Source organism: Leopardus geoffroyi, chromosome A1 (assembly GCF_018350155.1).
Source record: "Leopardus geoffroyi isolate Oge1 chromosome A1, O.geoffroyi_Oge1_pat1.0, whole genome shotgun sequence".
Taxonomy (NCBI): domain Eukaryota; kingdom Metazoa; phylum Chordata; class Mammalia; order Carnivora; family Felidae; genus Leopardus; species Leopardus geoffroyi.
In genome coordinates, this window is record NC_059326.1 from 158,427,980 (window position 1) to 158,455,525 (window position 27,546).

Consider the following 27,546-nt stretch of genomic DNA (forward strand, 5'->3'; position numbering starts at 1 on the left):
TGATAAGATAAAAAGAAAATCTTTTAGAGCTATGGGGTCTACTGTTCTTTTGGCTTCAGGGTATCCTCCAAATTTAAGCTAGATTTAAGTTTTTCATTAAACTTCTACAGGCTGTGTTGTTTTTTTTTTTTCACCTTCTGAAATTCTTACTGGTTCCTCAGCTGTGGTGGATAATCTTGCTCTTTCACTTTCCTATATCTTTTGAGCCTATTGGGAGTTCCACAGATAGCCTGATGGTACCTTTTGTTGGCTCTCCTAAAGGAATAATCTACACCAATATCATCATGACTTCTCCCCACTCCCAACTGAAGGAAGGTTAACTCAGTTCGTTTCCCTTTTCTTCTTGGCTCTAACTTTTGTATGAAGTATGGTAATTAAGTAGTTGAATCTTTTTGAGTTCAGTGGGCTTTGTTTCTGTTAGCAGGTAGAATCTGACTCAGAGTAACAGCTGATGGGACTGTGCTTTATTACTACAGACCTAGTGAATAGCTAAGTTGTTCTGGATGCTTTGCAATATCTTATTAAAGTTTCACAAGGACATTATGAACCCTGTTCTGATCATCTCTCTGTTATAGATGAGGGAAATGAAGCTTTGAGTTGACCTTGAGCAATCCATTTAACTTTTCAGAGCCTGGGTGAGATAAGTGATAAGGCTTCTGCTCTTAGCCACTTTAGCATCTAGCATGGATAGATGGCCAGATCTCAAGCTTTACAGTAGAATTTGATCATTCTCATATGGAAAAAGGGCAGGGGGAACATGGGCGAAGGGACCCGCCCCCAGGAGGAATTAGGAAATACTCACAGAGGGAGGGCAAGATTACACTGGGAAGTGGGAACAGCACTGTTTTCCTGGGGAGAACAGTGAACCAAGGACAGGCCAGCCCAGAGGACTTGGTGTGCTTGGGTTTAGTGCATTTAGTTGTTTGAAAAAAGAGGGTGGAGAAGTTCTAGGACGTGTGTCCTGGGTGCCCTGATATGGCTGCTTCCTGCCAGGGACATTTTTGGTGCCAAGTGAAAATCCCCTCAAAGTCCAGGGTCTCCCTCGTGCCTTACACAGGACTCAACCTCTTTTTGAGGTCTCTGGGTACACTCTAGAACTTTCACATTGTGGGAATTAAGCCACAGGCACGGTGATAAAGAATTGGAGAGGAGGAGAGTATGTGGGGCAAGACAGTGAAGGAAGGAAGAACAGAGGCAATGAGTGGAATCAAAAAGACAATAGCCAACATTCCAGAGCAGAACTCTGTGACCTAAACATGTATGTATCCTCTGCCTCTTGTGCTCCAGGTGATTGCCAGGGCCTTTGAGGGTTCATTCCTTTCCAACTTTACCCTGACTATAGCAAGTCGAGCACTGGATGTTTAGTGCACAGAAAAGGGCTCTGCGTTTCCCATTCTCTGATGATCTTTTCTGGGCTTCTGTTCTGTCAGCTCCGCTGACCATGGTTGCTGAGATTACCATTACTGAAGTTGGTTGGCATTTCTGTAATTGGGATACCCATGAGAGCCACAAGAATAGCTGTGGAGTGTGACAAAGGTCAGAGGGCCCAAGAAGGGCTTGAAGATTAGTGAGCAAAAGAAAACCAAGCAGAAAAAGGAGCCTAATGTGTGCCTGCACAGTTCTTGTTCATATAAAGCTTGTTAAGGACATCCAGAAACCTGAATACTAGTTGTGAATTTGACAACATAAAATACTACAGAAATAGAAGTTGCAGGCCCTAGTCCTATTTCCCGATTCCTTTGCTCTTAAAAATGCTGTGTACCCTAGCTTTGCTCTGTTTGGTTTAATTCTTAAACCAAGGGAAACAGGCTTAACAGGAAGTAGTAGTTTCCATAGATTCTACAGCAGAGAGTAGGAGAAAACAGAAGTGAAGTATGAGGACATGTCTTAGATCAGCTAGCAATTCTGATTGCTTGGTTAAGACTTTGGTCACTGCAACTATTGCACTTTAGATAGAATCCCAAACAAATTAGATATACATCAGGGAGTTTTGCAGCTCCTGGGAATAAAATCTATGCAGTGTCCAACCACCAGATGGTGATAAATCACCTTCCACTCAGGTTCCATTTCCTCATTGATCTTTTTGCAGTGCAACTTAGCAGAAAAACTTTTCTTACTTACATTGTTGGTTAAGCCATATAAAACAGAAAGACATTTTTACTCTAATATTCAGATATGTATTCTATGTGAGGTCATAGAATTTTATAAGAATAAACTTTGAGACTTTAATTCAGAAGCTTTCCCACTTTAACCAAGAACAGCAATAAGAAATTCATTCATATTTCAACCCAGTATCTATATAATAGAAAAAAACAGCTTAATTAGAAGTACTTACTCTTGTTATGTATGATGCATTCTATTTTCTATTCTTTCATTAAAAAAAGTCCTGGGGCACCTGGGTTGTTTAGTTGGTTAAGCATCTGACTCTTGGTTTCAGCTAAGGTCATGATCTCACGGTTTCGTGGGTTCAAGACCCATGTCGGGCTCCTCTACACTGATGGTGTAGATGCTGCTTGGGATTCTCTGTCTCCTTCTCTCTCTGCCTCTCCCCTGCCCACACTGTCTCTGTCTCAAAATAAACTTTAAAAATTAAGAAAAAAAAAAAAAGTCCTGCCCGTGAACTGTTGATTTTATGAACCACTAATGTGTGGATCTTGACCTGTGATTTGGAAAAAGTCAAATCAAGTCCTATCTTTTAGCCCAAACATAGTTTCTCCTTTATTTTCCCTTTATATCATTCATGTTGTCTTCACTCAGTTTCATTTTAATAACCAGCATGGCTAGAGCTCACTGTATCACAAGGGAGCACATTTCCTTTTGAACACTGGGACCCCAGGTAGACAGTTCCCATCGTGCCTCTCAGGTTAGCCAGCCACAGTCACCTGAATCAGCACGAATCCACTTTGGCCAGTAGAAGCCTGGTAAAGAACACAAACTTCTGTATCTTGGCCGAGGCTCTGCCCGAGCCACCACCTCTGGGATGGGCCAGGCTTATTTCACAAAGCTTTGAGAGGAATGTCCTCTGATAGGCCTGAAAATCTTTCCTGCACCATCTCTAGAATGATTACCATACAGGTCACTTCTTTGCTGGCTTTCCACTTGTTTGAGGTATATTCATCCCATTGTCTTCCTTATTTCCAAACCAAGAACTGGGTTAGATTATGTAAGTTTCTCCATGTCAATATATGTTGTACCCACTTAATATAAGAAATCTGGTCTAGTTTTTAACATTTTAGGTTTTTCAAACATATATTCTAAAGATGTTTTTTAAGTGTACTTAATTTATTTTGAGAGAGAGCAAGCACGGGGGAGGGGCAGAAAGAAAGGAGGAGAGAGAGAGAATCCCAAGCAGGTTCCTCGCCATCAGCTCGAAGCCTGACGAGGGGCTCGAGCTCACAAACCGTGAGATCATGACCTGAGCTGAATTCAACAGTTGGGGCTTAACTGACCGAGCTACCCAGGCGCCCCTAAACATAGATTCCAATTCAGTTGGTAATTCAAATTACTAAAAGATGACTGTGTTTCTTATCCAAGCCTGAAATAAGGATATGCCCTTCTGAATTGTTTGTTGTAGTCTTTTTTAAAAGGAGTGATTAACTGCCTTCTTAGTGTATCCACAAATATGCTTTTAGAAAGGCATGGTGCCAGATGATGCTGTAGAAGCCTTGGCTGGTAGCCTGGGGAAAAAGGAAGCAGATCCAGAAGATGGAAAGCCTGTGGAAGATAAAGTCAAGGTAATAGCAGCTCAGTCACTTCTTGAAAGTAGCTGTGATTGATGTTCCTCACTCCCCAAGCAAGTTAGTCATCTTTTTTTTTTTTTTTTTTTTTTTTTTAATTTCCTACAACACATGACGAGCTGGCTTTATCTATTTATGGAGCATATCCTGTTTGACAATCTAAACCTGAGTAAAGCATCAGTGTTTTGCTACAGCAGTGGATGGAGAACATGCACATAATCTCTGAATCTCACCTTGGCCATGTGCATTTCCACTGCCGAGGAGTCCTGAGAGAAGAGGCAGCTGTCCACCCTCCTTTTCGTTGCTTTTTAGCCCAGCCGGCATAGTGGTGCTGTCTGAGCCGGCTCAAGTAGGGGAGGGTGTGAAAGATGTGTAGAGTTGCTGTAGGAACTCTACACATAAGGCCATACATATGTTCTAATCTAACACTGGAGTTATTTCCCTCAAATGTAGGCACTTAGACATCCACTTTGCGGGGATATATTAATAATGAGAATGGTATAATTTTTATTCAGGAGAAAGCCAAAGAAGAGGATCGTGAAAAACTTGGTGAAAAAGAAGAAACAATTCCTCCTGATTACAGATTAGAAGACGTCAAGGTGAACAGTGTTTTTCTGTTTTATTTTAGTTACTACTGAATTTTATAAACATAAAGAAGGGACATGGAAACAGGCCCAGAATATAAAGATTTTGTTTTTAAGTGATAGTTTTTCCCTTAAAACTTAAGTGAAAAAAATCTAATGCCTAAGCTACCTAATTTTTTGCCATGTAATACCTGCTTTGTTACAATACCAGAAGCAAAGAAAAACTTAGAAAGCCTTTATATAACTAGGAAAAACCAAAATGAGGAATAACTATTTCCTGTGAAGAAAAATTTCCAACTCTTAGATACACATTGAAAAAGTAAGAAAGCCTGTTTAACATTGAGTGGAAGGATAGTTGTTCTGTTTCCTTTATTTTGAAAGTAGAGATTGTACACAGCTAGTGACACGGAGGGTAGTCATTGAAGTACAACCACTTGAACAGGGGCACACGTGGACAGTAGAACCAATGTCAGTCATCTTCATGAGATACCACTGCTCAAGAGAATATTCACCTAAACGTACATACATTTATATGCATTTATATACAGCTACATACATATGTAGCCTTGCGCCTATTTTTGTATATGTGGATTAATGGGATTTACCATTCATTTATAAATTTTTCTTTACTAAAAGATGCTTTAATGATTCTGTCCTGTTTCTCAGAAGTGGCACTTAGAGTCATCTGAAACTTGGCATCGTCTGAGCCATAAGGATGAGCTTCCCGGGGCAGGAATTTTGTCTGTCCTACTTTCTGTGCTATTCCTAAGTGCTTACTGCAGGGTGTGGCACCGAATCAATGGATAATGTTTTGTTTGTTTGTCTTGTTTTTTTTTTATATAATTTATTGTCAGATTGGTTTCCATACAACACCTAGTGTTCATCCCAACAGGTGCCCTCCTCAAATGCCCATCACCCACTTTCCCTCCCTCCCACCTCCCATCAACCCTCAGTTTGTTTTCAGTGTTTAAGAGTCTCTTATGGTTTGCCTTCTTCCATGTCTGTAACTTTCACCCCCTTCCACTCCCCGCTGGTCTTAAGTTTCTCAGGGTCCACATATGAGTGAAAATATATGGTATCTGTCCTTCTCTGCCTGACTTATTTCACTTAGCATAACACTCTCCAGTTCCATCCACGTTGCTACAGATGGCCAGATTTCATTCTTTCTCATTGCCAAGTAGTATTCCTCAATGGATAATGTTGAATATATTGGCTGTAAAGTTTAGCCAGCTTTTTTCAGGCAACATTTGCAAAGCCCATCCCCCACACAGGTGAGGGGTGCATCCCTTTGCTCCCTTCGTGTCCTGTAAGTGCCCTGTCACAGAACCTTGTGCCACACTACTTCAACTATTTGCATGTTTCTCTGCTGCACTAGTTCATAGGCTTCTGAGGTCACAAGCCTTGCCTACTTCATTTTTTAGCCCCACGCCTAGGGAATGCCTGAGCTGTTGGTTGGAATGAACTAATTAGAACATATTCTCTGATGAGAGAATGTTTTTCCTGAAGCGATGAATCTAATTTATAATGCACAATGTCAGGTATGACCTGTAGACCCCTTACAGTGTTTAAAAGCGTTCATATTTGTGATAAATCCCACAGGATAAATCACGGGAAATGATTTAATGCCATGGTTTTCTCTTCTGAATAGGATAAAGATGGAAAACCCCTCCTGCCAAAAGAGCCCAAGGAATCACTTCCAGTAAGCAAGCCACTTTTCTCTGAGTAGATCTTTCTCATCTGGCCCTGATTGTTAATTCTGGAACGGGATAGCTTTCTTTTTAATAAGTCGATTGGCAGTAAATAGTGACATCATTTGAATAATGAGGAAACAGTTGAGGTGGTGTTTGTTGATGTATTTTTTGGTTCTTGCAGCCCGTGACTGACGACTTCCTTCTTGATGCTTTGTCTAAGGACTTTGCTGGTTCCCCAAACTCTTCATCTCTTGTAAGTCTGAAACTCCTGATTTTATTTCCTTGCTTTTAGGGTGGCAGAAAGAAACGGAAACTAGTGACTTAGAATCTGACTTTGGAGGCGAGGAAATAATCATAAAATTAAAGGCTTTCAACCCATTGTAGCCATTAGAAATGTGTTGTGTCCTCAAAGTGTACCAGCACAGTGTACATTTGCAACATTGTAACTAATTGAACCAATGAGCACATACTCTATCAAGTACACCTATGAAAAGAGAATTTAAAATTTGAGTTTATCCAAAGGTATGTCTCAAATAACTTTACTTGTTAATATTTTTACAATTTATCATTTTCCATAATTACCTCATAGGAAAACTTAGCTCTGGGTAGAATAGATAATTCCTCAAAGAGAATTCTATTACTAGAAATTTTAGGAAATGTTGGGTAATGGTAAGCAGGTTTCTCTACTACAGGATTTTTATGGTTTATTTATATGCAAATGTAAGTCTGTTGGAGTGCCCACACTTAAATAACTCCAGACCTTTTTTGTGTGTGTGGGATTGGGGTTATCTGTTTACAAGGTTCTTATGTGGACAGTGTCACAGAACATACATTAGTTGAGAAGCAGAATGAGTAGCAACTAGAAGAAATAATGATTCGTTGGAGTTGCTCAAAGTTTTTGGACTCTGAAGCAATAAGCCTGTCAAAGAAGGTATTACTAACCAGTTAGTAATAGAGTCCTCATAATACCCCTATGAAAACACCATGCCCACGCAGTTGAGTCACCCCATTCCATGACCTTCCACTCTTCCTCCTCCATACAAACAGCTTATATTATAGAGAGGCTCTTGAGTCCTAATTTAGGGAAGAATATAAAGTGAGCAGTATCCTCAGAATATGGAATCTTATCATTACAGTGATGCAAAACATAAGAACAAATTAGAGGGATCCAATGCCTTAATTTCCTTTCTTATACCATCTGTATTATTATTATTATAGGGTTTTTTTTCTTTTAGAAATTCAAAGAAAATGTAACAGTGACTTTATATCCTTTATATCCCCACCCAAGAAGATGCATAGCAGTGACATGACTAGAGATAAACATTTTTTATGTTTATTTTATTTTTTTTTTTGAGAGAGAGAGAGAGAGGGAGACACAGAATATAAAGCAGGCTCCAGGCTCTAAGCTTTAAAAAAAATTTTTTTTTTCAACGTTTATTTATTTTTGGGACAGAGAGAGACAGAGTATGAACGGGGGAGGGGCAGAGAGAGAGGGAGACACAGAATCGGAAACAGGCTCCAGGCTCTGAGCCATCAGCCCCGAGCCTGACGCGGGGCTCGAACTCACGGACCGCGAGATCGTGACCTGGCTGAAGTCGGACGCTTAACCGACTGCGCCACCCAGGCGCCCCGAGGCTCTAAGCTTTTAGCACCGAGCCCGACTTGGGGCTCGAACCCACAAACTGCAAGATCATTACCAGAGCCAAAGTCGGATGCTTAGCCGACTGAGCCATCAGGTGCCCCAAAACAACCATTTTTTAAAAAAAATTCTAGCTTAGAAAATTAATCTCGCAAAGGGAAAAATTGTTAGTGTCTGTAGTTAATAAAGTAGAAATAACCAATTACAGTAAGTCAAATGGCCAAAGTAGAAAATTATTTGGGGGAAAGTCCCAAGAACTTTGTAGGAAAAGTCATCATATTCTGACTCATAATTAATCTTCAAATATAAAGGTGTGCCTGCTATACATACCATGTTCTTTGATCACAATAAAGTAGAAATTTTACTTAAAAAGAGAATTTTAAAAACATTCCACTATCAGTGAGATCAAGGAGTAAATTCAGAATAGACTGTTTGAAAAATCAAGGATAAGACATTTGCAAATCAAAATCTTTGATAAGCAGGGCACCTGGATAGCTCAATTTTTAAGCATCCGACTCTTGATTTTCTGCTCACGTCATGATCTCATGATTCGTGAGATCGAGTCCACCCACCCCCCATCAGGCTCTGTGCTGACAACAAGGAGCCTGCTTAAAATTCTCTCTCTCCCTCTCTCTGCCCTTCTCCCACTCTCATACAAATAAGAGAATACAACATTTAAAATAAATATATTTAAAAAAATTTGATAAGCAACCAAAGCAGTATTCATGAGATACATTTATTATCATAAATGTCTTAATAATAGAGGAAGAGAAATCTGACTAACCAAATGTTTATTGGATTTTAAATTTCAAATTTAAGCTATTATAAAACTATTATTATAAATAAGCTATTATTTTACACTTAAATAAGATATTATAAACTAACCACCCAAAAGAAAGTAGCAAGCAGGTTAAGTAGGAGATGAAAATAGCAGCCTGATTACAAAGCTGTAATCATCAAGACATTATGGGACTAGCACAAAAACAGACACATACATCAATGGAACAGAATAGAGAACCCAGAAATGGACCCACACAGGTATAGCCAACTGGTCTTTGAAAAAGCAGGAAAGAGTATCCAATGGAAACATGTCTCTTCAGCAAATGGTGCTGGGAAAACTGGACAGTGACATGCAGAAGAATGAAAGTGGACCACTTTCTTACACCACTCACAAAAATAAATTCCAAATGGATAAAAGACCTAAATGTGAGACAGGAAACCACCAAAATTCTACAGGAGAAAACAGACAGCAACCACTTTGACCTCAGCTGCAGCAGCTTCTTACTAGACATGTCTACAGAGGCAAGGAAAACAAAAGCAAAAATGAACTATTGGGATCTCATCAAGATAAAAAGCTTCTGCACAGCGAAGGAAACAATCAGCAAAACTAAAAGGCAACTGATGGAATGGGAGAAGATATTTGCAAATGACATATCAGATAAGGGTTAGTATCGAAAGTCTATAAAGAAGTTATCAAACTTATCACCCCCAAAACAATCCAGTAAAGAAATGGGCAGAAGACATGAATAGACACTTTTCCAAAGAAAACATCCAGATGGCTAACAGACACATGAAAAGATACCCAACATCACTCATCAACAGAGAAATACAAATCAAAACCACAGTGAGATACCATTTCACACCTGTCAGAATGGCTAAAATTAACTCCAGAAACAACAGATGTTGGCAAGGATGTGGAGAAAGGGGAACCCTCTTGCACTGTTGGTGGGAATGCAAACTGGTGCAGCCGCTCTGGAAGACAGCATGGAGGTTCCTCAAAAAATTAAAAATAGAATTACCGTACAATCCAGGAGTTCCACTACTAGGTATTTATTTAAAGGATACAAAAATGATGATTTGGAGGGGCACATGCACCCCAGTGTTTCTAGCAAGACAATCAACAATAGCCAAATTATGGAATGAGTACAAATGTCCACTGACTAATGAATGGATAAAGAAGAGGTAGTATATGTATTCAGTGGAATATAACTCAGTCATCAGAAAGAATGAAATCTTGCTGTTTGCAACAACATGGATGGAACTAGAGTGTATTATGCTAAGCAAAATTAGAGCAAGACAAATCACATGATTTCACTCATATGTGGAATTTAAGAAACAACAGATGAACATTGGGGAAGGGAAGGAAAAGTAAAATAAGATAAAAACAAAGAGGTAGGCAAACTATATGTGATTCTTAAACACAGAGAACAAACTGAGGGTTGCTGGAGGGGAGGTTGGGGGGGGATGGGCTAAATGGGTGATGGGCATTAAGGAAGGCCATTGTTGGAATGAGCACATATGTAACTGATGAGTCACTGGGTTGTAGTCCTGAAACCAGTTAAGTGTATGTTAACTAACTTGAATTTAAATAAATAAATTTAAAATTAAATAAAAGAAAAAAGAAAATAGCAGCCTGAGACTAAAATGGCTCATAGTTGCTTGATTTGAAATAACTAAAATTTTTTAAGATACCAACAAATGTAAAAGAGAAAAAAAAAATCTTATTAAAATAGCATAAATCAATGTAAGAATCAAATTAATCATTTATAGCCAACAGTTGGTTTTTATGAATGACTAACATTTTATAAAACATTGGCAGAAATAAGAGAAAAGTTACCAGTAAAATTAAAATTTTAAATTTAAATGATCAAAAACCAATATGTACAATAGTTTTTTAAAACAAAATGTAAAACACAATTCATAGAATCTAAGCAAAAGAAAAACTGAAGACAATAGAACCGTTTTCAAACTTTGCTTCCAAGAGAAGTTTAAAATTGACTCTTAAGTGTTTAACAGCAGTTGGTCTCATGTGATATAACCATATCTTCAAAAATATGGCTTACATAGTTGCTTCTACAAATAATGATGGTCCTAATCTTAAAACTTGATCAATATAGCATTTTTAACTAAAGTCACTTAAATCTGTAGATGTATAATGTTTAACAAAGATAATATACAATTATTAAAGGAATAATTATCAGTCAGAAATTAAATATTTATTTAATATTAGAATTTATATAGCATAGTAGTGTATCAAATAAGAATAATCAATTACATCCATACAGAAGATGTATTTCAAATGTCACCTTTCAAAAGTAGACAATCCTTTAATGTATTAAAGAGTATCTATTTAATTTCAAGAATCAAATATTTGGAGTTAAGCTAGAAGCATTTCCTTTAAAAACACAGTATAAAAATTTCTATTATCTTTTCTGCTTAATGTTGTATGAACAGTCATTAACAACACATGAAAAAGAAATGACAAGTATTAAAAAGGAACATTTGTGTATTTGCAGATATTCCTAGTTGTAGAGAGCACATATGTAGTTAACATTGTGTATGCTGTGTACATCAGTAACAGATTAGAAAATACAATTAAAATGAGATGTCAGACATGTAAAGAAAAGAGCAATACAAGAAATGAACAGAAAAGTTAGAATATGAAAAAATTAAAATATCTAAGACAGTCTGACTCAGTGTCTGAAAAGAGTCATGACAATTCTTTCTAGTTATCTTATAAGTTATTTTTTAAATTAAAATAGCAATAAGGTACTTTGTATAGCCCAGTAAAATTATTCTAAAATATGTTTGAAAAGCAAAGACATAAAAACATGAAAAAATACTGAAAACCATTTTTCAATATTTCTAGGAAAGATTAACCCAACTAAATGCAGGGATTGATTTACATGATAATGATCAATTCAATTCTGAATCAGAAAACAAAGCTGTAATTCAATGGGAAAAATCAAGAAATGAACATAAAAGATTTAGTATATTTTTAAAAGGAGAATGAATTATAATCTCAGAAAGATTCTGGAATAATATGCTATTTAACATTAAGAAAAAATAATAAAACAAACCTCACACCATATAACAAGTATAAAGCAACATTTGTACATCATTATCCATCTCATATCAAAATTAAAAATATGTAACAAATATCTAATTGAGGCAAGGAAGGCCATGGAAAACAAGCATGCTTAATTCATTGCTTTTAGCTTTATACTTTCTAGCAACTGTGGAGGGGGCAGTCTGGTGGAATGTAGGCAGCACCAGAAAAAGAACCACTGGTAGAACTCCTACAGAGTAATTAACAAAGAAGAAAGCTGAGAAATTGCAAACAACCTAAATGTACACCAAAGAACATGTAAATAAACCATGAAACTCTTAAGTCGTTATGAGATTTTTGAACATTTGGAATAATAAATAGGAAATCAGGAGATTGTGTAAACTGCAACTATGGAGGAGGAAATAGAATAAAAATTAAGATTACTTGTTACTTTGAGGAGCACCTGGGTGGCTCAGTGGGTTAAGCTTCCAACTCTTGATTTCTGGCTTAGGTTATGATCTCATCGTGGGCTCTGTGCTGGATGTGGACCCTGCTTGTGATTCTGTCTCTTCCCCCCAAAAGATTATGTGTTACTTGGCATCCATTTGGATGAAGAGAATAAACAATAATAAAGTATTAAAAACTGTATTTAAGCGATGGCATTGCGGGCATAGTTTTGTGTGATATACTGTATGTAATAATTTTTTTTTCTTTTTCTTTTTAAAGAAATTTGAAGAAGCTAACCTTTCTGCTGCCATCTCTGAAGTGGTTTCCCAAACCCCAGCTGCAACCACATACTCTGCTGGCCCGCCCCCTCATGTGGTAAGCAACATAGAAATATATTTTTGCAGCAACAACAACAAAATAAGGAAGAAAATAGGACCCTTGCCATAGAGTAAATGAAAATAAACAAAATTGTTGAGAAGATAAAGCACTTTCTGTTTTAGAAGAGGTGTAAGACTAGCCATTTGGAGAGATGACAGTATATCTGAAATAATTAAATGAAAGAGTGTTTATGAAATATTTCACACACTTTCCTGGAACTTAATATTATTGCTACTTTATTAGAATTGAAAGAGCAGTAGTGTGCATTGCACATTTATTTGAATTATTAGATTTAAAAAAATCCTTTAGCTTTCCTGATTATTTTCTCCTCCTTTAGATTTTTCCTGACACATGCTATAAATACTACCTATTATTTAACCTCAAGTTTATTCTATGGAATTGCTCAGTGTTCGAGCCGCTTCTCCCCAAAATTCAAGCATGTCATGGAAGAGCAGTTTTCCTCCCATTCATTCACACCAGTAAAACGTTGTCCTTTTCATGTTAGCAATACGAAAACCTCAGCATCAATATTGTTTTAATTATTTACATGTCCTGAGGCGAGGCTGTGGGACCAAAGCTTTCCCAGACTTCCTTGATTAATTTTCTGTGCAGTACCAAATTATACACTATCGAGGCGAGGAGACCGCAGCACATCAAAGAGATCGCCCTAAACCAGATCCCCATCTCCTTTGGTTGAGAACAAGTGCCTCATTTGCTAGATGGAGAGGAAGTAGCTTTAGTGAAGTCAGCTACGCTTACTTTCCTTTTGATGTAGCATCAAAGCTTACTTAGTGCTGTAGTCTTAGATTCTGAATGAATTTTCATCCCGTTGGGTCAGTCTCAGGATCATCTGAAAATATCCAGAGGCCCAAATGACAAAGCCCAGACTCAGCCGTGGGTAGCTCCTCCATTAAGAGCTATAATCCTGAGCTCCAACGAAACACTTAAAACCAGTAACATGCTGTGTGTGTGTGTGTGTATGTATGTGTGTGTATGTGTGTTCACAATGATGAATGTGCCTGTGCACAGAAAGGAAGAATCATTATTAATTCAGGCTGCCAGTTACGCTTCAGCTCCTAATCCTGAGGTGAGGGGTTCTGCCTTGGGTGAGGCGATTGGTCAACATCTGCAATCCAAAGCCTGTATGCCTTTCGCAAGTATGTTTTAGAACACCTTTCCCATCACTTTTCCCATTGGAAAGTCTAATTTCAGTTCATGTTCTACCCAAAGATATCACTCAAACTAGGTGTACATCTTTATCTTTACTTAAATGAATACAGGTGAATAATGAATAAAAAAAGCTACCGTAATTCATGTATTTTTTTTTCCTAGGGACATTAACTGTCACCAGTTGTGTTGCATACACTGAATGCATCATAAGGCACATTTTCCAACAAATCAGACCGGGAACCCCCTATTTTTTGGAGGAGCCTATTTTTTTTTTTTTTTTTTTTTTTTTTTTTAAGAAAAGAAAGGCATCTGGGATTCAAGTGGAAGTGTGGAGAAGGAGAGATTAGGGAGAAGGAGCTCTACCCAAGGGCCACCTTTCACGACTCTACCCATCTCCTTGGTCAAAGTCTCATGAGTTGATGGAGGTGTTATTGGCCATGGAAGGCCCACATTCCAGTAGGTGACCTGATTTTGCTAGCCAGCGACTAATTCAGATTGACTTTTTAGCAGGGCGACAACAAGGAACTGGACGATGCCTTGGATCAACTTTCTGACAGTCTAGGACAAAGGCAGCCTGATCCAGATGAGAACAAACCAATAGAGGATAAGGTCAAGGTAAAAAAAATATGTATATACTAATAAGTGAAATTTAAAGTTTAAAGCATAGAATATCCTACACTGCACATAAAAGGAAAAACAAAAAAACAAAACATCTGGCATTTCAGTGAACAGTTGAATGACTTAAGTCTCATTTTTTCCTTCTCTATAGTCTGTTGTATTTATTTCCTCAGTGAGGACTATGCGAGTGCACAGGTTCAGGCACATGTCCTGTTAGCGAGACCACACTTAGTTATGATGGAGAAGTGCTGCTCTACTTTAATTTCATTCTCTTCCCACATTAACTTTTCTTAGTTTTATCTGGTAATAAGTATATATCAGGTGTATGGCATTTTTAGGATGACCTATTTGGTCCATGTAAGGGCAGAGGTCCCCTAATTGCCAGAGTTTTCCCTATCAGCCTCCTGAGCCACCATTAACACTGCATGCAAACCCCCAAATGAAGCGCTAAGCCAGGAGAGGCATGTCAGCAAGGCACACACTGTTAGCCCCACCCACCTTCTAGAACAAGAGTAAATGCTTATTCCTGCCTAACAATATACAGTACTAAATGACCCCTTCACCTTGAAACCTGGAAGTAACTAGCCACCCAAATCCATGTCCCAGAATGTCCCAGGGCATTTCAAAGGATCCTGAAGTCTTAATTCCACCAGTGTTACAGGAATATTGATGTGAACTTCACCTGTATTTGAAAAATGAAATGATAATGATGCAGAAAAATAAAGCCTGTTCTCTCCTACTGGTGGCTGGGGGGTGGGGAGTGAATGTCACTGAACCAGTTCCAGACACGCCCCAGTCAGGTGAGGATTCGGGGAGGGTTAAATGTACTCCCTGCTATGCCATTTGCTGCTTGTGCTGGCCCCTCAAGGTTTGCTCATGCATGTCCAAGTTGTAAGTATTTTACCTCTAAATATCAAGGTCCGAAGACTTGATCTTTTTATTTAAAAAGTGAAATTCACATAAAGACAAAAGATAGTTTATACCATTGGGCTTTATCTCTTTTCATCGTTTCTAAGGATAAATATTTCATCATTTATTTTAAAATACAAGGTAGAAACTCACACAATCTAGGTGTGGATTGACCTAAAGAAGCACCTGAGTTTACTTTGTTTTCCATCAACTATTGTTGAAGTCTGTTGGAAGTCATCTGCTTTGTTGTTACTTGGAAAATAAAAATTCTGTTTTGCCTCAGTAAAGTACAATAAACACTGAGTGCTACAAGTGTTGTGTAAGTGAAGGAGAAAATATTGTATCTATTCCATGTTTGCAGGAAAAAGCTAAAGCTGAACATAGAGACAAGCTGGGAGAAAGAGATGACACCATCCCCCCTGAATATAGACACCTCCTGGATAATGATGAGGTAAATAAATGAAGGCAAATGTCTAGGTTGGATATATATCACAAAGCTTCTTAAATTCAGATATAAGTTGAAATGAATAGGAGGTGCACTTTAACAATAGCATAAAATTGTAACATGACTGAGTGCTTTTAATGTGTTTCTGATGAACAGGTTGTCTAGAATTCTGTTGAATATTCATCTGAACCAATACCATATGATGTTCACTGTGCTGGGTGCTGTGGTGTAGAGATGAATCATGTTCAGTCACTCACCAGTGCTGAACAGTGATTCCAGGGCAGTTACACAGATGAATTCTCTTTGCAAGAAAAGGCTATAAAAATGATAGTTGTGGGGTGCCTGGGTGGCTCAGTCGGTTGAGCGTCTGACTTCAGCTGGTACTGGACTGATTTAATAGGGCAGATAAATAAGGCCCTTCTATGACTTGGGGTCTTCCTCTACACTACCACCAGCACTATTCAGAGTAAGGACAGGCAACACTATATTCCCCACCACAAGTCCTATTTCTATATCTAGATGTGCTCTATCAAGTTTTTGGGGTGCCTGGGTGGCTCAGGTCATGATCTCTTGGTCCATGGGTTCCAGCCCCGTATCGGGCTCTGTGCTGACAGCTCAGAGCCTGGAGCCTGCTTTGGATTCTGTGTCTCCCTCTCTCTCTGCCCCTCCCCTGCTTACACTCAGTCTCTCTCTCAAAATAATAAATAGATATTTAAAAAAAAAAATCAAAAAAAAAAAGAAGAAGAAGCCGTTGGCCTTCTGTTTCTAACATAAAGCCAGATTTTCTTAGGTCAGCTGGGCCTGTATCCTTCCCTTTTGGCTCCTCATTGCAAGTCAGTTATATGACGAAGAACCTTTCCAGGCCTGTTCAAAGAGAAACAAGGAAGCCCAGGTTACATACTTCTCTTTCTATACTGATTCATTTGGTGGGTTTGAGGATGCCCTGGTTTGAAGAGTGTTACCTTCAGTGTCTCTTATTACAGAAATCCATTCTCCTTGCTTGCATTCAGTATTCCCGAAGATAGCAATTCTGCATCGTGCTAGAAGCCTCCCTGCCTTGCTAATACTGCCTTACCCTGCTTGTATTCTGTGGGAAAGGTATTGTTTAAAACCCTTGCCTTTGTAGATTGGTAAAGTCCCTGCTGAGTTGTACTTGTAATCCTGGGGGAAAAAAAAAAAAAAAAATCTCTATATGCCATTCCAGCCCCTCAAATCATTCCAAAGTGTAATCTTTTATAAATAAGAAAGAAAAACACAGGTTATTTTTAATAATATTCTAAGTAGCATTTTAACATATGATGGCAGAAAGTTCCTTAATAATTGTTTCCTTCCCTTCTCTTCCACAACCAGACTCTTTCTTGAGGTTTATCAGTTACTGCAAACCAATACTCTGTTGTATCTCAGATCGCTAGACAATAGATTTTACAATTACTGGCTGCACCTAAGTAAACTTTTACTAAGATCTATGTTTAACCAATAACTTGCCTTATTTTTAAGGGTAAACCCGTAAAGCCACCTACACAGCAACCCAAGGACTCAAAGGTAAATATCATAGCAGCATATTCCCATAAGGAAAGGTTTTTTTTTCATTCTAGCTGAACTTTAGTTTACATTTTAGAAATCTGAAATTTATTGAATGGCTACCCTGTGCTTGGAATGATGTGAAGACATACATGTATGAACGGGTGTGTGTGATTTCTCTTGGTTAGCCCTCACAGTTCCATGTTTCAGATAGAAAAATTGAGGCTCAGAATACTAAGCAAACATGTATAAAAGAGGAGAAAGTAAATGTGTAAGGATTTTCATGTTTTACTATCTCCTTTATTGTACATTAGTTTCTTAGGAAAAGAATGCCAGCAAGGTTTCCTTTTTCTTTTAATATTTTTTAGTGATATGGAAAAATGTTCCTTATGGTATTTTTGCCTTGTGCTCCTTCACTGATGGTGATTTCTGTTAATATCTCAGAAATCTGCAGCTGACAAAGACCCCATCGATGCCCTCTCAGGTGATTTTGACAGCTGTCCTACACCCACAGAAACCTCAGAGAAGACAGCAGAGAAGGTACTATGCTACTTTAATATGGCCTTTCTTTGTGTGAATACATAGAGTTGTAGGCTACATAATGAATTCAATGATGCCATAGCATCAATGGCAATGATGCCATCTTTTTCCATATGTATCTGTTTAATATAGTAGTAATTCAAGTGCATATGTAAAACATTCTCAATATTATTTCGTAAATGTTTTCTATGTTGCTCTATAATCTCCATAGCCACCTTGTTTGATTTCCACACTAATGAGTTTGACACTAATGCTTTGTCTGTGTTCGTTTATTTATTTATTTTTGTTTGTCTGTGTTCATTTAAAATGAGAGCAGTCCTTTTCTGCACTGTACCTTCTCATGGCTGTTGCCCTCTGGGATTCCCTCTCCTTTCTACCCTGCCCAGCTGGCTGACTCCCTCCCTCTGGACCCAGTTCAAGCATCAGCTCTTACTGCTTCTCCCTTCCTAGGCCAAGGTCAGGGGCCTCTCCTCCATGCTCTCCTGCACCTGGGCGGGGAGGTCTTTGCCTGTGTATTTGTACCAGTGAGCTGTGCACTTTACAAAGCAGCTGTGGTCAGCATTAGCAAAATTCCTGGGACACAGCAGGTACTCAAAACATGTGATTAAAGATGAATGAGAAAAATATGTAGTACAACAGGTGTGTGGCATATCTAAGTCAAATAGAAGGAAAAGTGAATTAATGCCCTTCCTTGTTATTTTCAGAAGAATTGATAACTACAGATCTGTTTGCTGTTGTTTTGCTCTTATTAAACACCTCTCCCAATCACTGAATTGTCAGTCCTCCCCATATTGGGTGATTTAATTTCTAGACCACCTCAGCATCCAATTTCTCATTCCTGGATAAATAATGCCTTTTGGTGAATGGGACTTTCTCTGATGATTTCATTGTTAAAGTTGTTTTCCATAACACTGAAAACAGTATCTCATTCTTGCTCTATTGGCACATAAAACCCAGTCCTGATAGAAGCAAGCTCTGTTTTGATGACCAAAATTCCTCATGGAAATTGGCAGAACATCACTGTGACCCACATTTTCCACTGTATTTTTAAGTGTTTTTACTTCCCAACTTAAACACTTCTATGTATATTCAAAGTTTTCCATTTTTTAATTACACTTGATTTGATTGCAGCCCAGAGTTAACTGTTAGAGGGACTGATGATAACAATAACCTTATGACGTTTCCTTTGCTTTAGGACAAAGTCAAGACAACTGCTCCCAGCTCCAAAGCACCCAAGAATGGGGGTAAAGCAAAGGATTCTGCAAAGGTAAAAAGCACTAAATATACTATATATTAGCTTAGAAATTACATGGAGTGGGATTTATCCTTTTAGTCAATTTAGTTTCTAACTGGAATCTATTTAGAATAAAATAATAGTTTAAGCACTATCTATCCTGTAGCATATCTTGGTAAAGAAGTTGATATTAAAATAGGAACTTACTTTATAAAAGTATGTGGGACTTTAGAAATCTAAATGATCATTCTTAACACAATTCAAGTCTCTTGCATTTCCCCCTTTATCACACAAAGTATGGAAGACCCCACCATAATTGTACAGTTTGTGATACCAGCCATCTGTGCTAGCCGATAATCAGGGTAGGATCCCTCCCCTCCCAAAACCCTCTTTCAGCCACTTCCCACCACTGTCTGCAGATAGCCTTGCCTTCAACTTTAGAGAGAAAAATGAGGCCACCTTGCACAAAATCCCTAAGGTCCCTTTCCACCTACCCAAAGACATATCCTCTCTCCTGCTTGCCCTGATTTGGCCCTTCTTTCTGAGGGGTCAATAATCACCTCTCTCTAGTATCTTCAACCTTTTAATCTACTTTTCCTTTGTATTGTAAACACATTCCAGTTCTTTTGCCATTTTAAAAGCAATTCTCAAACTTAGAAGCCCTTCTGCCTATAGTCCCATTCCTTCCATCCCTTCACCAACCTTCAAACATCTATAGCAAATATTGGGAAGGGTGAATTTTTTTTACACCTTCTCCTCTCCAAAGACTCATACCACTACTTGAAATTGCCTACTGCACATTTTCTACTTGTGGATAACACATTGGCAAGACAGATTCATATACTGTATTTCACCAAATCTACATGGCCAGTTATAAACTAAACAATTACTTTATATACCATTAAGAAAAAAAGTCAACAACTTATTATGATATATGATTCACTATAAAAGTCATAGCAAATTCATGGTGGGGGAGGGGAGGGTAACACCAGGGAATGTGGTTTGTATAAATTTTAGAACACAGAAGCAGTATACAAAATTGGAGAAGACCTTAGGGTTTTTATATCCAGAATTTTCATTAGATGCCACCTGGAGGGAGAACTGTTAGTTCTACTTTCTAGAGCAACTTGAAAAATTATGTAGTAAGACTAATGAAGAGAAGTTACAGTGTCCAGAGGCACCTGGCTGCCTCAGTCAGTGAAGCATGTGACTCTTGATCTTGGGTTTGTGAGTTTGAGCTCCACCTTGGATGTAATGATTACTTAAAAATAAAATCTTAAAAAAGTTACAGGGTCCCACTTCTTAGAGCTGGGCATTAATGGAGACAAATGATTGAGATTTTATTATCAAAATTATTCATATTGTGCTCAGAAGGAATGCAAGTTGGATTAGACAATTTCTAGAACTTTTCCCATTCCAAGAACATATGATTTAAGGGTTATTACTGTGATCCCCAGACTGTAATGAGAAACTGAAGATATGGCTTTAAAAATAATACTCGAGCCATAGCAAAACTCAAAGAATCAAGATGGTGACCTTGGAAGATCCTGAGCTCACTTTCTCCCACAGACCACCAAATCTACAGCTGCATATGGAACAATGCCCTGTGGAGAGAAAAAAACAAAACAAAAACCCAAAACTAGCTGGGTGACTCTTACTTACCTAGCAGATGAGAGCAGCCCAAATGGAAGCAATGAGGGGACAGGAACACAATCTCACTGTAAACCCAACTGTAGGCACCATGACCCATAATCAAAAGGGAACTCAAAACCCACAGCTTCTTCCTGAGGAGCAAAGAGTTTAAACCCCATATTTGGCATCCTACCTTTTAAGACCTACATCAGAGAGAATCCCACAAATATCTAGCTTTGAAAACCAATGGGGCTTGTGTCCACAAAACCCACAAGGCTTTAGTGATCTGAGAACTATTCTTAAAGGGCTTGAGACCACAGACACACCTGCTCCAGAGTCCAACCAACTGAAAAGCACCCAGAATTTCTGTGAAAGGTGTAATGGCTTATGTTATGCATTGGCCTCTGAGGATCAGGCATCTTATTTAACACTCACCTAGGGGCCTGCTTAAATACTTTCTAGGACGGAGGCTGGTGGACACCATCTTTCCCGTCTCCCTCTTCCTCACTTCAGGTCATCAGCATCTCCTGGAAAGCAGTTTAATACCCGGTTTTTGTGACTGTCACCCAAGGGACCCCTCTAGATGACTGGGCTCTGGCAGTCAGCAGGACTTAGTTTGTGGTTTCACCAGCCTGTATATGTGTACATTGTTTAAAGAGTTCTGTGTAAGGAATTGCCTTCTAATCAACTTCAATCTAGGTGCTGACAGAGATACTCCCTTTTGTGACCTTGACAGATCTTGGCACACCCTCAAATACTAGGAGCCACTAAAAATAAAATTGTCCAAGCAGCCTATCACAGAGGTTTGAGAGAGAGCCAAGAGCTACAGCAGGGTTGAACAAAAGGGTTTATCTCCTACGTGGGGACATTCTTGCGAGACTAGGAGAGGTGTCTATTTAAGGCATAGAAACCAATACAGAGTTAAGGAAAATGAAGCATAGATGAATAGGTTCCAAATAAAAGATCAAACCTCAGGAAAAACAAAAAAGAAACACCCTTAACAGAATGGAGCTAAATGATTTACCTGATGAAGCAGTCAACATAATAGTTACTACAAAGATGGTCACAAAATTTGGGAGAGGAGTGGATGAACACAGTGAAAACTTAAGAGATGAGAGTAATGACAAAGTACCAAAGAGAAGTCACAGAGCCAAAGAATACAATATGTGAACTGAAAAATTGAACAGTCGGTGAAGCATAAGAAAGGATTAGTGAACATAAAGACATAGCAGTGGAACTCATCCAATCATAACAGTAAAAAGAAAAAAGAATGGAAAAAAAAAAGTGAAGATAGGTTGAAGGACTTCTAGGACAACATCATATGGGCAAACATTAACAGTATAGGGGTCCCAGGTGAAGAAGAGGTAAAGAAAGGGGCAGCAGACTTACTTGAAATGATGTCTGAAACCTTCCCTAACCTGGGAAAGGAAACAGAAATTCAGATCCAGGAAGCCCATAAGATCCCCCAAAAAGATGAATCTAAAGACACCTACACCAAGTAACATTGTAATTTAAAAATCCCAAGTTAAAGACGAGAGAACCTTCAACACAGCAAAAGAAAACCAGTGGTCTCTATCAGCAGATTTTCAGCAGAAACTTTGCAGGCCTGAGGGAGTAGCAGGACCTGTTCAAAGTGCTGAAATAAAAAAAAAAAACTTCAATGAAGAATGCTCTACCTAACAAAGCTGTCATTCAGAATAAAAGGAGAGCAAGTTTTCCAGATGAGGAAAAGCTAAAGGAGTTCATCCGCACTAAACCAGCCTTACAAGAAATGTGAAAGCAACTTCTTCAAGCTGAAAATAAAGGTTGCTAATTAGTAACAGGAAACTTACGAAAGTACAAATCTCACTGGAAAGGCAAATATATAGTAAAATTTAGAATAATGTTAAAGTGTAAATTCAGCTTATATGTCAATTTATAACCTCAAAAAGAAGTGAAACCCATAAAAGATATAGGAAACCAGATTGATGATTAGCTGCTCATGAACTTACATCTCAAATAGGTTAAATAAGCAAACACATATTTAATTTCAGTTATACAAAGTACATGGTCAAAACGAACTTTAATAACTCCATATTTAGTAGTGCCCCCAATTAAGAGAGAATCAATCACTGTAAAATGAATGAATACCATCCAATAATACCTGTGTTCTTCTTCAATTAACCCCAGCCTTCAAAAAAAAAAAAAAAAAAAAGTAAATTTAAAATCACCTAAGGTTGTTTTTAGTTTACAAACTTGAAGGTCAACAGTTCATAGTTTGGGCTAAATGAAAAATCCTTAGAAAGGCCCATTTAATTTCCCTCCACTTTGTCATCTTTTGACCCTTTAATTTTGAAAAGCCCATCTACTCATAAGAATCTTATGATTGATCTGCTTTTTGATACTTAATCCAGGAAAGGAGGGGTTCAGTAATGGTTCTGCTTTCCCTTTTAGGCAAAGGATGAAACTTCCAAGCTAAAAGCTGATGAAAAAAATACAAGTTAAAGTTCACACTATTTGGTAAGTTCAGGGTTTGTTGTAAATGAAGACAACTGGACCTTGTTACAGACCTGTTTATAGGCAAGGGAAACTAAACCCACTTCTTATTCATGTTCTTTTCATACTATTGGCATAAAATGCACATAGCATTGTCAATAGGTTAATTCACCGAAAAGCAATAAATGGAATAATATGCTCCTGGAATGTTTAAAAACAGTAATCTTATAATTAAGAGCTCTTAAATATATCAGACTAGGCTCTTAAAAATGACCACCTAAGTCTAGTCGACTCTTTGAAACCCAGATGCTTGTGACTGCAGGTTACCCAGGTAGCCTGTTACATCATACAGTGAAATGTCCTTATGATACTGATATTACCAAAATACCAACACATGGTGAGGGGAACACAAGTACCTCTTATGTCTAGAGGAAACTACAGGGTTTTTTTGAAACAAAAGCAAAGGAAATGATTGACCACTTTTGTTCATCTTAGTTTTCCGAAAGTCAAGTACTTTATTTAATTCTGATGGTGACTGAAGAACTTGTTTGGATAAGGCAATCAGGAGACGTACCTTGAGAGCCCTTATATTTCTTATATGTTTCCTATATATAAGAATAGGTGTTAATGTAAGCCATTAAAGCTTATGACCACTGGCTGACCAAATCCTAAAGAAAATAAAAATGTAGGTTAGATTGAGTTACTCTCTCTCACCACGGTCTACTTTTGTTTCGGGTAACAAGGGAGGTATACTCATTAGAACTGTTCCAAAGATTTTTCCCCAAGTTAAAGTTTTCTATTTTCTAAATTCTAGAATTTTCTAAAATCATTTTCATGTTTACTCATAGGAGATTCCTTGTTGCTATCTGTTACACAGCATTATTAGTAAATGTTACATTTACTATGCCTATAACAAGAAAATTATGTATTGTTCACTGGATTTCTTTTCTTTGAATTTTTCAGGGTATCTGCCTATACAATCTTCAGCTGGTGAATGGTGACTTTTGAAGGACAAAAGGCTTTGAACAACAGAAAATTTTTCTGGGTGGTTTCTAGACAGTGTTATTTGTTGACTCTTGACATCCTAAACATTGGTTATTCTTTTCCCAGAAAGAAAATGAATTTGTCTGGTTCATCTGTGTACTGAGTATTGATAAACTTTGAATTTTTAAAAATTGCCTTCAGTTGGGAGAGACGGGAACTCTATATTTCTAAGAGATATATTTGATAGTTTCTTAAAACAACATATAAAAGGAAAAACCTTTGCAGACTTTTGCACATTCTACACACAGTGCCTGTAAATCTCATTAGTATTTTCCATTTGCACTTCTTTTATTGTTAGCATTTGGAAAACAATGCTTTGAATATGTTTAATGTTCTGATTTCTCATTACCCATCTCCTCTTGGGCTTTAGAACTGTATTTGATGTTTCTTTGGGTTAATGTTTATAAGTCAAACATAAAATATTGTACAGTGGGCACATATCTCCTCTTGGGCTGCTAATAAATTAACCTGGACAGACCAGGACATGCTGCACCCAGTACTCTTTTTTTGCCAGAGGTTAGGACTTCTACACCTTAGAGCCAGCACAAAACATAGTAAGACTAGAATCAAGTCAGAAAAGCAAAATGCAGACTATATATCACCACATAGCAAGCTCCAAAAATAAGAAAATATCCTTAGAATATTCATATGCCTTGAACTCACTTGGGTTACTGTGTTAAGCTATGCTTTCCATTTTGCTACATATAAGCAGAGCAGCAATTATCTGCTTAGACCATTGCCACTTTAGTCTGTGCACTGTGTACCATCTGGCTTTAAGGAAGGTAGGTTTACCAAAGATAAAAACATCTACTTTAAAAAAAAAAAAAGCTGTCTGAAATTTAAAAACCTGCTTTTCTCCCACAGCAATTCAAGAACTAGGTTCTGATGTCATACAACTTTGAATGGTTTCGCAGATCTTTTGGAATGAATTGTTTATGAACATAGCACTGATCTCCTTGAGGGGATTTTGATAAATAATTTCATCTTTATTTCTTGGTACTGGATGCAGGAAAAGATATCAGGTACATGTCATAAAACTGATTTGGAATTCTTCATTTCAGAAAGCACAGCCTTCCTTAGCATATGTTTTAAGTTCTTATTAGAACTTAGCCGACTTCTCTAAAAATGAGAAGTATCACCAATACTGTCCAGAAAGTGGGGGGAGGAAAAACAACAACAGTACCTATAATGGGGCATAAAATGATATTGCTAACTCTTCCAAAATTCTCATGAAAAGTCATGCACATACATATAGGAGATCAGGCTTAGCCCCCTTTAAATGCTGCGTATCTATCCCATGAGAGATGCGGGCATTATGCTATTACTCTAAATCTGGGAAATATAAGCCAGTGCTGGGGAGAGTAAACAGACCTTTTCAAAGCACTGACAAGAAAATAATGAACACTGCTCCTGTGGGATTTCAACTGTATTTCTAAGTCTTCTAATTAGGTAGTATAAAGTTTTTCTTTTTTTTTCAAAATGAAATCTTTGACATTGACAGATGTGTTTGCAGGGAAATGGCTGCAGTATTACTAATTTCCCTGCATATACAGAAATATTTTTAAATCCAGAGATTTAAGAAATGCTTGTAAAAGTAAACATTAAAGGTACCCTGAATATGCCTTTTTGTTCATTAGCAATGTCTTCAAGACTTGGGCGTTTACTGGTAATTAATGATGAGACTAAGCTACAGAGTCTGAGTCTTCTTTTACCTAATTAGGAGGAAATGATTGCAAATGTCTGCTTAGAAGTAAATAGAATTTTTATTCCCAAAAAGGTATTTGCACATTGTTGTAGCAATATTGTTATTTAGAAAATGGACTTCTCCAGAAGCAAATTAACATAGGTTCCTCAGGTGACCAAAATGAAAACCACTATTTCCATGTTTCATTAAGTCAAAATACAAAACAATTAAAAGTATTTTACATTAAAATCTTGGCTTTGTATGTCTTTTAGAAGGTTAATACCTGGGGGTGGACATTACCAGTGATTCCTGGTTTTATTTCTCAAACCATTAGACTATGCAATACATATAAAAAGAGAATTGTAAACACATTCATGTCACTCTATTCCACAATATATTAGAACACATTGACATTTTTCATATATTCTTTTAAATTTTATAGTATGTTAAACTCCTAAAGGCCTTCAAAGACAACTCACTGCCACACTTAAGCTAATATAAATAATTTCAGTTTCACATTATTTATTGGAGACGCTGCCATGACTTAGTGGCAGTGCCAGTAACAACGTTTTGGCGAATTATAAACTAGGCCAAATATGGAGCAGAGAGAGGAAGCATCACCTACCTAAGTATCAACAGCTCCCAGGTTCAACTTCAAATGAAAGCTTTCTCCTCTAGACCTGAATGTACTCTGCTTTTTTCAGAGGGACACTGTATCACTCAGGGTCCTTGAGGAAATAGACCACACACTCAAATTAGGATTGAGAAGAGTTCTCTAAAAAGGTTTTTTAAACAAAGGTATGGGGATGGATGTAAGGAACCCACAAGTACTGCTAGGACTATGAAAAGCCAGACTCCCACTTCACCCTCCCCTCATCCTGGAGGGATGAGAGGAGGAATGGTTACTAGAAGGCAGGGGTAGAGAAGGCTGGGTAAAAAGAGGGTTGCTTCTCAGGAGCCAAGCTTTGGTGGAGGCTACCCGAGGCAACCTGCAAGGGCACCAGGGCAATACAACACCCCCATCTATTCTCCCCTACCCCAGCTCCCATCTGCCCTCCTGGGAGACTGACAGAAGTCAGCAAACAAGCCTGATGACATGTGCCTACATGTCAGCCCCTGGACATGTGGCAGGGAAGGGAAAGGTGGAACATGCTTAGTCACTGATCCAGGGGTTCACTGTTCAGCAGTCCTCACTATGCACAGGTCTTTAAAGGAGAGTGACAAAACAGCTTATGGATGACACACACATGGGGATCAGGGGTTTGGAAAGCACAAGGCTTAAGTATAGGACATAAAACGGTAGAAATAAGCTACTCCTCTACAGTAGGGAACCCACCGCTTGGGTTTAGATTGCAGGGTGACACCTGTCAATAAAATACATTGTAGCAGTAACCCATTGATGAACAATTTAGTAGCCCGTCTTGTCACAGGAATAGTCAAATGAGTAAGAAGGAAATGGAAAAATATCTTCAGCAGAAGCCAAAAGAGTCATCTCTGGTTTGAAAATAATCACGTCTGACAAAATTTTAGCATAATGTTACCACAGGAACCACCAAGGAACAAACTGTTAGAGCAGTGCAAGCTTCTCGCTTTGGAGCCACACTCTGATTTTATCAAAATTCTTATCCATCCAACGAATGTTTTCCTCAATGGTTTCAATTGTTTGCTGGACACAACGGAGCTGAGAACTGTTTTCTTTCAAGGAGCTGAAGAATCCTTTTACCTTGTAAGGAAAAATCAAATTTTAAAAATCTGTTTTATTGTATTACACAAATTTTCAGGCTAGTTAAAACAAGCCAAAATTGCAGCATTTGCCCAAATTATACATAGAAGGCAGTGCCCCGTGTCTGGGTAGAATTGTGTACACAGAAATTTAAGCTCTACGAAATGAGCTCATGCGTCATGATGTCAAATTCTGCATTTTTCTCTGCAGTTTTATTTATTCCCAGTTGCCAGATTCTAAAAGACT

At 38.0% G+C, this 27,546-nt stretch overlaps 2 protein-coding genes and 2 long non-coding RNA genes across 49 annotated transcripts in view; 1 reads left to right on the plus strand and 3 right to left on the minus strand.

Annotated features, from left to right (window-relative positions):
- Positions 1 to 24,385, plus strand: part of CAST (calpastatin) — a 109,582-nt gene extending 85,197 nt beyond the window's left edge. For 16 of the 42 annotated variants that reach the window (XM_045499100.1, XM_045499131.1, XM_045498996.1 and 13 more), the window contains 12 exons: positions 3,633 to 3,734; positions 4,253 to 4,336; positions 5,970 to 6,020; positions 6,194 to 6,265; positions 12,207 to 12,302; positions 13,983 to 14,090; positions 15,364 to 15,453; positions 16,945 to 16,989; positions 17,413 to 17,508; positions 18,704 to 18,775; positions 22,808 to 22,873; positions 23,814 to 24,385. In XM_045499100.1, the coding sequence (XP_045355056.1) occupies positions 3,633 to 3,734; positions 4,253 to 4,336; positions 5,970 to 6,020; positions 6,194 to 6,265; positions 12,207 to 12,302; positions 13,983 to 14,090; positions 15,364 to 15,453; positions 16,945 to 16,989; positions 17,413 to 17,508; positions 18,704 to 18,775; positions 22,808 to 22,858 (867 nt within the window). In that variant the 3' untranslated portion in view covers positions 22,859 to 22,873; positions 23,814 to 24,385. Of the gene's footprint in view, positions 1 to 3,632; positions 3,735 to 4,252; positions 4,337 to 5,969; positions 6,021 to 6,193; positions 6,266 to 12,206; positions 12,303 to 13,982; positions 14,091 to 15,363; positions 15,454 to 16,940; positions 16,990 to 17,412; positions 17,509 to 18,703; positions 18,776 to 22,807; positions 22,874 to 23,813 lie in introns of all 42 variants that reach the window. The other 26 variants (XM_045499088.1, XM_045498976.1, XM_045499018.1 and 23 more) reach the window with 3 other exon arrangements.
- Positions 6,160 to 7,043, minus strand: LOC123608813. The gene is made up of 2 exons (XR_006717462.1): positions 6,955 to 7,043; positions 6,160 to 6,297 (listed from the first exon to the last, which is right to left on the minus strand). It is a non-coding gene; the product is annotated as an uncharacterized LOC123608813 (long non-coding RNA).
- LOC123608807 lies at positions 20,062 to 21,879 on the minus strand. Its single transcript, XR_006717460.1, has 2 exons — positions 21,764 to 21,879; positions 20,062 to 20,346 (listed from the first exon to the last, which is right to left on the minus strand). It is a non-coding gene; the product is annotated as an uncharacterized LOC123608807 (long non-coding RNA).
- A 1,252-nt stretch (positions 24,386 to 25,637) lies between the features above and the next one.
- The window catches only part of ERAP1 (endoplasmic reticulum aminopeptidase 1), a 129,561-nt gene continuing 127,652 nt past the window's right edge, over positions 25,638 to 27,546 (minus strand). For all 5 annotated transcript variants that reach the window (XM_045498840.1, XM_045498820.1, XM_045498811.1 and 2 more), the window contains one exon: positions 25,638 to 27,300. In XM_045498840.1, the coding sequence (XP_045354796.1) occupies positions 27,145 to 27,300 (156 nt within the window). In that variant the 3' untranslated portion in view covers positions 25,638 to 27,144. The remainder of the gene's footprint in view (positions 27,301 to 27,546) is intronic.